The sequence below is a fragment of the Aptenodytes forsteri genome, unplaced genomic scaffold (genome assembly GCF_000699145.1).
Source record: "Aptenodytes forsteri isolate BGI_AS27 unplaced genomic scaffold, ASM69914v1 Scaffold550, whole genome shotgun sequence".
In the NCBI taxonomy this organism is placed as follows: Eukaryota; Metazoa; Chordata; class Aves; order Sphenisciformes; family Spheniscidae; genus Aptenodytes; species Aptenodytes forsteri.
Window position 1 is genome coordinate 1038922 of NW_008795689.1, and position 10773 is coordinate 1049694.

Here is a 10773-nt window from a genome sequence, read left to right on the forward strand (position 1 = left end):
CGTGGGCGGGGCTCGGGTGGCTGCCCCGTTTCGTGGTGGTTTTCGGGCTGCGAACGCCCTCCTGAACGGCCCCGCCTGGGACTGGGGCTGCCCTCGGGCACGCAGAGCTGCCTCTGCGGGGAGTTCGCGTGTGCAGGCGTGTCCCTGCTGCCCGGGGGGAAAGAACGGCTGTCTCCTGGCAAATCCAGTGTGAAACCGCTCGTCAGTTTTTAAGACTTCATTTTAAGGGGGGGGGGGGGGGTGTAAGGGGCGGGAGTCCCCGGGGGGGGGGGGGGGGGGTGTCTAAGGCACGGTAGTCCCCGGGCTTGTCTGGGAATGCGCACTGGTCCACTGGAACAGAATTCACTCACGGGTCTTGTTCTGGTGTAGCTCTAGGGATTACTCAGCCCCTGTGAACTTCATCAGCGCCGGGCTGAAAAAGTCGGCGGCTGAGGATCTGTCAGAAGAAGACTCTGATGAAGATGAAAAGCCTGTTAAGCAGGAAGAAATCCCTAAAGAGTTTGTGCCGAAGAAGTTAAAAACAGTGAGTTATCCAGGAAGTTTTCAATTCTGTGTAACGTATTTATGAAACTTAGGCTGAAACAATAATAGAGCACTAAAGAAAAGAAGAAATAGTTAAAACGAGAGAACCACACGTGACAGCGTGCAGTTAAGGGAGGTATTTTCTCTGTCTGTTGGAGCTATTCTGATGTATCGTTGTTTGTCCTTGCAACATCAGTCCTTTTGGGCCCTTTTATCTCCTTTAATATTCCCTTTGGTCAACTGAGGTTAAAATAAAAGAACATCCATGGTTTACTTCCTTTCTTTGGGTAACAAAAATTCCAAAGACTTTTTAATCTTACAGAAGAGTATGACAAGTCTGAGCGTGGTGTAGATTAAAATTAAAGTTCTTATTTTCAATTACCAAACACAGAAAGAATCAGGAATCAGCTTCAGCTAAAGTCAGTGGTGGAGCCTAATAACTGGTAGCTTGTTACTCTAAGCTCGTCGGGCCTCTCCTTTTCTATCTAAGGAATTTCAGGAAAGTCCTTAGATCTCAGGCAACTTACATGGATGCACGAGTCATGACATAGTGAGCTGTGCGGTGTGGTGACAACTGAATTGCTTCTGGGAAGAGCTTTCCTTTTGAGTGAAATTATGCAGAGCTTGGTTATTATGGTGCCTTAATATTGTGTGGGGGGTTTTTTGTTTGTTTATTTGTTTTAACAGGGTGGTAATTTCAAGCCTAGTCAGAAAGGCTTTGTAGGGGGGACAAAATCTTTCGTGGATTTTGGCAGCTGGGAGAGACACACTAAAGGAATTGGGCAGAAGCTTCTCCAGAAGATGGGTTACGTCCCTGGAAGAGGTCTCGGGAAGAATGCTCAAGGTACTGTGGTCGCGCGTCTGGTTGTTTATTGTTAACGAGTAATTTGGAGAGAGATTGGATTCTTTAAAGGACTGCCATCTCCAGGTGGCTTACGACTTCATTCTTGTTTTCTTGCATCTCTTGCAAGTGAACTGCGTCCTCATGATAAGATTCAGTTCTATTTAACTTAAAATAGACCAGTTTTATGCTCTTGTTATTTTGCAAGAGAGAAAGAGAGAGAAGTAAGGGAGATAAATTCCAAAGGTAGTCAACTCACAGAAAAGGAGATGTTGTTTTATGTGATAGAATAAAAAAGCAGTGAAATGCAGATGTGAATAATACTACGCTTTGGGTTTTTTGGTGTGTGCTGGAATTAAGTGATTTTACAGCCACTAAGAAATTAGTGAAGTGGTAGAAGATACCATGGCGATAGAGGCAGAATACCAGGCTGGATGTTTGTGCTGATTTGATAACTTGGAGTACTGTAAGAAAAACACTCGTCGTTCTCTCTCAGTAAACAAACTGCTCCTTCTGATCTAACTACCGTCCTTTTAGGTATTATCAATCCAATTGAGGCCAAACAAAGAAAAGGCAAAGGAGCTGTGGGGGCATACGGCTCTGAAAGAACCAGCCAGTCTTTGCAGGACTTCCCTGTTGTGGACTCGGAAGAAGAAGCTGAGGAGGTATTTGTATGGTTCTTGGTATATCTGCTTCCTTGATGTGTTGTATGTACAAAACTCAGTTCTGGTATCAGCTTCTGTGTCATAGAAAAACTGTTTGGGCTCATTTTAGATAAGCTAAAGACATAGCGCGTGAATTTCATTTAGACATATTTTTCTCATCACTGTAATGTTCTTTTTGTTGTTTCTGGCTCAGTTTATTCCAGTAGTCTTGCTAGAACCCCACCTTCAAACAGTTCCCCCAGGTAAATAGTCTGTCTTTTGTCTAAAGAAAAGAAAGATCAGAAACGTACTGCCGGCATTGTGAATAGGGCGGTTGACGGGACCGCAGCATCTGAGCCAGTTTGTCACTGAGCTTTACCGCATTCCCAATTATTTTGCTGTACAGCGTTCTTAACTGATCTGATGGTTATTTTCCTGCAGAAGATAGAGGCAAATTTGGGGCGTGACAAAGAGCGGCAACCACAGCTCCTCTTTGTTTTTGTTTAGGAATTTCAAAAAGAGCTCAGTCAGTGGCGGAAGGATCCTAATGGAGGCAAGAAAAAGCCCAAATACAGCTATAAGACAGTAGAAGAACTGAAAGCCAAGGGTAGGATCAACAAGCAGCTTTCAGCCCCTCAGAAGGAGCTGTCTCAAGTCAAGGTAAGGTGGGTTATCCAAGAGGTGGCATCTCTGGGAAACAGTTTGTCCGCTTTGGTATTGTGAGTGCTTTTTAGCCATCGGTAACCTTAATAGAAGCTGGTTCTAAGAACTGCCTGTCTGCAGCCTCGTGAAAATCAAGGCCTCAGACTCATCACTGAATCATGTAATAGGTCACTGTGTCGCCTCGGACATTGGATTTGTTTTTAAGCAACTTCTTTGGCCTCAGGAAAATGCAAATTAACTTAAATGTGGAGGTTTTTAAATTGCAAATCAAGTTTAATTGTTTCATGTTTGTCATAAATAAAATGCTCATCTACTTCTGAAAGCACAGATGTCCTTATTGGGATTGTGCAAGTAAGCACATAATTTGAGCCATCTTCTACGTAAAAGGGATAGTAAGGGATTTGTCTTTTATGCACTTAATAAAATTATTCATCTAAAATGAACATGTCTTTAAAAAAGTATAAAAGTACTGAAGACTTCCATGCAATAATGAATAGTATACTACTTGCATTGTAACTGCTTGTAGAATTACTCAGTGAAATGGTAAAACTGAGATGGGAAAATCTCTTCCAGCTCTGATTCCAAACTGTTTCTTATTCATTCTAACTCCTCATGTCTGGAGTAGGCCTTTTTAGAGGTAATCGCCAGTTGCCTCACTCGGAATACCTCAGTGTATTAGTAGCTTCCTGGAGTAATTAAGGTACTTGGAAATCTCCAGTTTTCAATTTGGAGTCAGGGATTTCCTCCTTTTTTTAAACATGATATGCAATTTTTTTTTAAGACATGTTTGTTCTTGTTTGTTGGAAGGTTATAGACATGACGGGCCGGGAGCAAAAGGTTTATTACAGCTACAGTCAAATTAGCCACAAGCACAATATCCCAGATGACAGTCCTCAGCAGCCACTGGGCAAAGACTCCAAGCCCCAGGGATTTGCCTTGCCTGAGCTGGAGCACAACTTGCAGCTTCTCATTGACATCACAGAGCAGGAAATCATCCAGAACGACCGGCAGCTGCAGTATGAGAGAGACATGGTTGTCAACCTGACCCATGAGATACAGAAGATGTCTGAAGTTCTCTCGCACGAGGAGACGGCAATTAACAATCTCAGCAAGGTGCTGGAGATGGTGGAAGAGTGCGAGAGACGGATGCAGCCCAGTTGTGAAAATCCCTTAACCTTGGATGAGTGTGCAAAGATTTTTGAGACGCTGCAAGACAAGTACTATGAAGAGTACAGAATGTCTGATAGGGTAGACCTGGCAGTAGCAATAGTCTATCCTCTCATGAAAGATTACTTCAAGAACTGGGATCCCCTCAAGGTGTGTATTAGTTTGATTTATCTGCAGTTCTTACTTGATAGCTTAAGTAGTCTTTATTATCTTGACTCCCTCCCCCCACTCCTTGTCCCAAATTCCTATCAGTCTGGAAAGAAAGAGGAAGAAAAAGCGCCTTCCTCTTGCCTGGCAGGGGAGAGGAAGGTTCCAGAGAAAACCCCCAGTGTTCATGGCAGAGTGAGATAAACGTGTGCAAAAAGGTGGACCCACTCTGCACCCACTCTGACATTTGCTGCGACTGAAGGCTGCCGTTCTGTAACGTGGCTAACAATTTAGGAGCTTGAAGGTTAAAATCAATCCCTTTCATGGGTGTTGGGAAGAAAAAGCAGATGAAAGCTAAGTCTCTAGTCCTTGTTTTTTAGCAAAAGCAGGGGAGGTGTGTCTTTCAAGTAGTCAGATACGTGCTGTCTATTCTTAATGCCATTTCGGCTGTGATAGGTAAGAGTCTGAATTCTCTTTGTACACCTGAAAAAGTTCAGACTGTCCTATTCCCCCACCCACCCCTGGAGGTACGTTAAATCCATAAAGTGGGATCTTCCTCTTGTGGGGCTTGACTAATCACAGCTGTGAGCTCCTAGCTTGCCTTTGAGTGGGTGAGAAAGCTGTCGGTAGCCGGGCATACCATCAGCCTGCTCTTTGTAGATACCAGCTGAAATTACTGAAAAAGGATAAAGGCTGCTCATGCCTTATCATTTCCAGGACTGTACGTATGGCACGGAGATCATAGCCAAGTGGAAGAGCCTTTTGGAAAACGATCAGCTGTTATCACACAGTGGGCAGGACCTGTCAACAGATGCTTTTCACAGGTAAAGAGCAAATGAGTTGTACCTTGTACAGCATCTTCAAGTGCTGCTTCCTCAGAGATGGAAAAGAACAGATACAAGCGTGCTTTCCAGATGATTCTCTTGATGTGTCTGTTAAAATCCAGCTGTCAGCTATATAAAAAGAAGTAGCTTTTAAATAACAGTTACCATTTGGTTTATTTAGGCCTGGGGCTATAGCTTTAAGCTTAACTTTGACATTTCCCCCCTCCCCCCCCAGACTGATGTGGGAAATCTGGATGCCATATGTCAGAAACATAGTGGCACAGTGGCAACCGAGGAACTGTGGATCAATGGTGGATTTCTTGGATAGCTGGGTAAACGTTGTTCCTGTCTGGATACTGGATAACATTCTGGATCAGCTCATCTTCCCCAAGCTACAGAAAGAGGTAAGACGAGAGGGCTGCGTTAGAATGAAGCTGTGCTCTGAACCAGTATTTGAATTTCAGTCAACTAGAACTTCTAAAATACCTGTTTGCTGCCTCTGCCGATGCATTTAGGAGTAGGGGGTTGCATTATGGCTCTTTTTGCATCTGGCAAGACTTACTGCTGATGGCTGGACTTACCTTAATCTTTTCTGTTTTACCTCAAGGTCGAAAGCTGGAATCCTTTGACAGACACAGTCCCAATCCATTCGTGGATCCACCCCTGGCTTCCCCTGATGCAGGCACGATTAGAGCCGCTGTATTCTCCCATCCGAAACAAGCTGGCAAATGCACTGCAGAAATGGCATCCCAGTGACTCCTCTGCCAAACTTATCCTTCAGCCCTGGAAAGATGTGTTCACACCTGGGTCATGGGAGGCTTTCATGGTCAAAAACATCGTGCCTAAACTAGGTGAGACAAGCCAAACGGTGCTGAATTTCTGGAATCTGCTTGTTGCCATCTCCTCCCTTACACCTAGAAAAGATATGTGTTAACATGGTTGCCAGTGTTACTTCAAAGAATATTATTAGGAAGTTTAGATCAAGCTTGCATCTTCTTTTCTGCTACTAGTACCGTGCATTTTTGTCAGAGGCAGACATTTTAGAAAATATGGGGAAGTGCTTGGATTATTCTCAATGTTTTCTGTCTTACTCTTCTAAATCATCTGATTCCTCTGGTCTTCAGCTGACAGGAATATCTGCTAGCTGTCAGATAGTACCAAGCTATAAAATACCTCTCTGTTACTCCTGTATTCTTTGGTCTATGCTAATGCTTTCACCGTGAGACTTTTGTAATTCACCATTCAGCTATGCAAACTGGCTAAAAGGCTCTGTAGTCTTTTTTAGACTACAGTCAAACGTTTTAAGTTTCTCAGTTCTGGCGGCAAATTGTAATCACTGGAAATGGAAGCGCACTGTTTCGGTGGCAGGGGTCAGCCAAACAGTTTAAAGACCCCGAATGTCCCTTAGGGTAATATGCAACACAAGTGCTCCTCAAATCATCTGTGTTGCTAGTGAAATAGGTCAGGGCACTGAAAAACTGTGAGGCAAGTTCTTTTCTAACTCTTCTCCTTTTCCCAGGGATGTGTTTGAATGAACTCATCATAAACCCTCACCAGCAGCACATGGATGCCTTCTACTGGGTGATTGACTGGGAGGGGATGATTTCTGTCTCCAGTCTTGTTGGGCTGCTGGAGAAACACTTCTTCCCAAAGTGGCTGCAGGTGAGAAACTATCAAGGCTGAGTAAACAGGCTTGATTCACTGTGTTTTAGTGACTCCTGCCTAGCAATTGCTGCCCCAGTGCTGAAATGGTTTAACTACCAAATGGGGTGATTTCCACTCATAGCTCCATACACATCAGAACAGACTGTTTCCTAATACTGTTGCGGTCCTTTCTTTTACTGAAAGCTCAGTAATAAGTGATAAGGACTCTCTTCCATAAATGTACCTGTCCTACTGCATTTGATCTGTCATGTTGTTTTGCAGGTGCTGTGCTCTTGGCTTAGTAACAGCCCCAATTATGAAGAGATTACAAAGTGGTACTTGGGTTGGAAGTCCATGTTCTCAGACCAAGTGTTAGCACATCCATCGATCAAAGACAAATTTAATGAAGCTCTTGATATCATGAACCGGGCTGTCTCTTCCAGTGTTGGTAGGTGGCTTATGGTGATGGCTCCGCTTACTGTGATGGCAGTACAGCAACGTTTGGTTCCTGTGAGTCTGCATTTAGGCATGGCCCGGCTAATCAGCTTTGTAGCAGCTCCCATGAGCAGTGAAATTCAAAGTGTGTTGTACCTTGCTGTGTCCATAAATAACACCCCTAAGGTGCTACTTAATAATTGTCTGTGCTTCACTGAAGCAGAAAAAGATTTTGGTTTCTGGGTGCCAAAAAGGACTGTTGTGCTTTAACCTCAGCCGGCAACTGAGGACCGCGCAGCCGCTTGCTCACTCTCCCCCTCCCCTGCCCGGTGGTATGGGGGAGAGAATCAGAAGAGTAAAAGTGAGAAAACTCGTGGGTTGAGATAAGAACAGTATAATAATTGAAATAAAATAGTAATAATAACAACAATAATAAAAGAATATACAAAATAAGCGATGCATGATGCAATTGCTCACCACCCACCGACTGATGCCCAGCCAGTCCCCGAGCAGTGGCCCTCCCGGCCAGCTTTCCCCCAGTTTCTGTACTGAGCACAACGTCCCATGGTATGGAATGTCCCTGTGGCCAGTTTGGGTCAGCTGTCCTGGCTGTGCCCCCTCCCAGCTTCTAAGTCCTTGACTAGTGTAAGCACTGCTCAGCAACAACTAATTAACAACATCGGTGTGTTATCAACATTGTTCTCATGCTAAATCCAAAATGCAGCACCGTACCAGCTACTAGGAAGAAAATTAACTCTAGCCCAGCCGAAACCAGGACAAAGTGTTATGTTTATTTCTGTGGTAAAATGATACAACTACAGGCAAGTGTTGCACAAAGAGGAATTCAACTATGGAGAAATTTCTGGCACGGTCCTCGTGCAGCCACAAAGTGAACTGGGGCTGATAGCGAAAGCACTCCTGATGCAATGCTGCTTCCTGCAACGTGGTACTGCTCCATCCTTAGCCTGACTTTGCAGCAGTAGCCGTTTGTAACCCAGCGGTGGCCTGTGGAGACCACAGCCCAGGTTTTGGCTTTGAGGAGTATTTTTTTGTTGTTCACATTTTTCCCTTTGCCAGTAGCAGTGCAGCATCCTCCTCTCCTGTGCGTGCTCAGATACAATTTGGGATTGTAACAAATCCTGTTGCTTCTGCTGCAGTTCTCAAATTCACCTAGCTAGTCTATGTTGTATTAGCAATAACAATATAAAACTTAATGAATTAGAATGTGTAAAGGAGGTTTCAGAGCATTATTGATTGACTTTACTGTATGTGTCCTGGACTGGAAGTTTACCCGTAGACCTTCCACCAGAAACGGACTGGGACCTTGTTTTCACAAGTTTTGTCTCTCCAAACAGGTGGGTACATGCAGCCAGGCGCTCGAGAGAACATCGCCTACCTTACTCACACCGAGCGGAGGAAAGACTTTCAGTACGAAGCCATGCAGGAGCGTCGGGAGGCTGAGAACATGGCCCAGCGCGGCATCGGCATGGCCGCCAGCTCTGTGCCAATGAACTTTAAGGACCTAATTCAGACAAAAGCAGAGGAGCACAACATCGTTTTCATGCCTGTGATTGGAAAGCGGCACGAAGGGAAGCAGTTGTATACATTTGGGCGGATTGTCATTTACATCGACAGAGGCGTTGTGTTTGTACAAGGAGAAAAGACTTGGGTGCCAACCTCTCTCCAGAGCCTCATTGACATGGCTAAGTGAGGCCCCCGCTTCGAACTGTGAAGACCATCTTGCTAATATTTTTAGTGTAACTGTCTTAGAATAAAGAAGCTACAGATTTGTAAATAGAGTGAAACCGTAGCTGTATGTCAGGGTTTTTTTTCTTAGAAGAGCTGTTCAGGCACTGTCAAGAGATGAAATCACGTGTGGAAGTCGGTGCCAAGGGAGGAACAAGCAGTTCCGATGCTTGTGTAATTGCCACCTGTGACAGAGGTTTATCAGCAGGTTAGGAGGGACCATGGGAGGTGATTCTCTGCTCCAACAGCAGATGAGCGAGGGCTGGTCTAGCTGAGTCCTGAAGGTGACAGAGATGTCACAGCTCTGGCAGCGAGTTACTGTCCTACTGTCCCGACAACATCCCTCACCCAGTGGGCTCCTCTCTACCACGCACAGCTGGGACTCGTCCCACCTCTCCCTGGGTGTGCTGGTGGCTCCTTCAGTCTGGTGCCTGCCCGCAGGCCATCAGCCGATCAGGGTGCCCTCTCTGCCCTGTCAACGCAGAGCTGGAAGGGGGGAGATTTTTTCCAGCAAATTCACAGAACGTGTCCTGTGGGACCGCAGCAGTTCAGGGCACAGAGGTGAGGGAGGGAAACAGAGGCTTTTTGTCCCTAGAGGGAGATGACCTGATTCTTCATAGAACAGATAAAGTGCTGATTTCAGTAGCGCTGAGCAGCTGAAGGCCCCTGCCACTGAGAAAGCTTTTCTAAGCCTGCATTTGGAACTAGACGCCAATACCTTCAACTACACCCCCCTCTCAAATAATTCCCCCTTCCCGATGCTTCGAAATGTGCGTAGTACACGCAAAGGCTTTGAATTGTTTGTGAAAGAGGAGGGGATCAAAAGAACAATCATTATGCAGTACGGATGGCTTAAAAGGCAGGTTTTAGTTAAATTTGTTCGCTGTATTTAAGTGAGTGTAAGTCAAAGCACAGCTTTACCTTTTATTAAGTAATTAGGATACAAAAATGTCCCATCACGCTCAGTGTTTGGGTGCTGCCGCTTTTGGCGGAGCACGATGATGCTGCCGGTGCTTGAGCTTCATCTCAGCTGCGTAGGAGCTACTGTGGGACAAGAGACGGCCCCAAGGCCCCACCCCTGCTGCAGAGAGCGGTCAGGACTCCGCCGGTCAGCTCTGTCCTCCTTTCTGATGATCTCCAAGTTGTCACAGTCTTGGTACGTCGGCTCCTCCGTGAAGTCCCAGACCTCGGGGGAGAGTTCCTTCAGTTTTTGTACGGGAAACCAGTGGACGGAGGTGTCGTTAAAGGTGTCCAGGTACCGAGGGTGAGCGGGGAGTGCCACTTCCTCTGTCCCTTTCAAGACCTAAGGAGCATTTTGGGGAAAAAGTTAACGTACGACGCAGAAGAACTTTTCTGCAAAGCTCAGTTAGGAGTCGGTGAAGATGAGGACGGTGTTACGCTAACCCAAGCCCTGTGTGCAGCGTGTTCTGCAGGTCATGTAGAATGATCCTAAAGCAATTCATTTTTTATATTGTAGTGGCCAGGAAAAAAGATTATAAATTGCAATGGGAAAGAAGAGGGTGGTTATTTTTATTTCCTTTCTCATTAAAAGGTGCTTTTAATGAGAATGTTAAAATAATGTTAAAACAACAATAATGTTAAAAAAAACTAGTGACTCGTACCTTTGCTATGTAAGAATAATCTCTCTCCAATATTCGTGACAACAACCTAGAATAACACAAGGTAGCCAGCATTAGACACATGACGCTCCCGTGAATTTGGACAGCTTTTCTGAACAGCCGCGTGGGATCGAAAAGGTGGGAGGTGGCTGATGACCGCAAACAGGACAGCAAGTTGAAAGCGAGCAGAATCTGGAAATCATTGTCAGAAGCAATACAGAAAAAGGCGTAAAGGAGGCGAGGAGAGGAAAACGCCGTTGGAGGCACCCGCCCCTTTCCCTGCGGGGGCTGCACGCACCTCTCCTCGATTCCTTTAAAGCTGTTCCCGATGATGACCATTTTGGACAGTGCCCCTGCGGACCAGTTCCTCCACAGGAGGTTGTTGTACAAGGCTTTCCCGCAGTGCACCATGTAAAACAGCGTGGCCGATCCCTCAATGTCGTGTTTCCCCTCCTGCACGTAAACCAACGTTTCCCGTTACAGCCGAGCCCCGGCAGCGGGGGCTAGGATGGTGCCCCCCC

At 45.6% G+C, this 10773-nt stretch overlaps 2 protein-coding genes across 2 annotated transcripts in view; one reads left to right on the top strand and one right to left on the bottom strand.

The window, feature by feature from the left end:
* The window catches only part of TFIP11 (tuftelin interacting protein 11), a 10352-nt gene extending 1674 nt beyond the window's left edge, over window positions 1-8678 (top strand). The window contains exons 2-12 of the mRNA XM_009282828.1: window positions 370-523; window positions 1210-1366; window positions 1901-2028; window positions 2515-2667; window positions 3478-3987; window positions 4702-4808; window positions 5044-5212; window positions 5416-5659; window positions 6328-6470; window positions 6735-6900; window positions 8243-8678. Coding sequence (XP_009281103.1) covers window positions 370-523; window positions 1210-1366; window positions 1901-2028; window positions 2515-2667; window positions 3478-3987; window positions 4702-4808; window positions 5044-5212; window positions 5416-5659; window positions 6328-6470; window positions 6735-6900; window positions 8243-8598 — 2287 coding nt within the window. The 3' untranslated portion in view covers window positions 8599-8678. The remainder of the gene's footprint in view (window positions 1-369; window positions 524-1209; window positions 1367-1900; window positions 2029-2514; window positions 2668-3477; window positions 3988-4701; window positions 4809-5043; window positions 5213-5415; window positions 5660-6327; window positions 6471-6734; window positions 6901-8242) is intronic.
* An 866-nt stretch (window positions 8679-9544) lies between these two features.
* Window positions 9545-10773, bottom strand: part of SRRD (SRR1 domain containing) — a 2828-nt gene continuing 1599 nt past the window's right edge. Inside the window, exons 2-4 of the mRNA XM_009282829.1 lie at window positions 10551-10705; window positions 10256-10301; window positions 9545-9936 (exon numbers count right to left, since the gene is read on the bottom strand). Coding sequence (XP_009281104.1) covers window positions 9655-9936; window positions 10256-10301; window positions 10551-10705 — 483 coding nt within the window. The 3' untranslated portion in view covers window positions 9545-9654. The remainder of the gene's footprint in view (window positions 9937-10255; window positions 10302-10550; window positions 10706-10773) is intronic.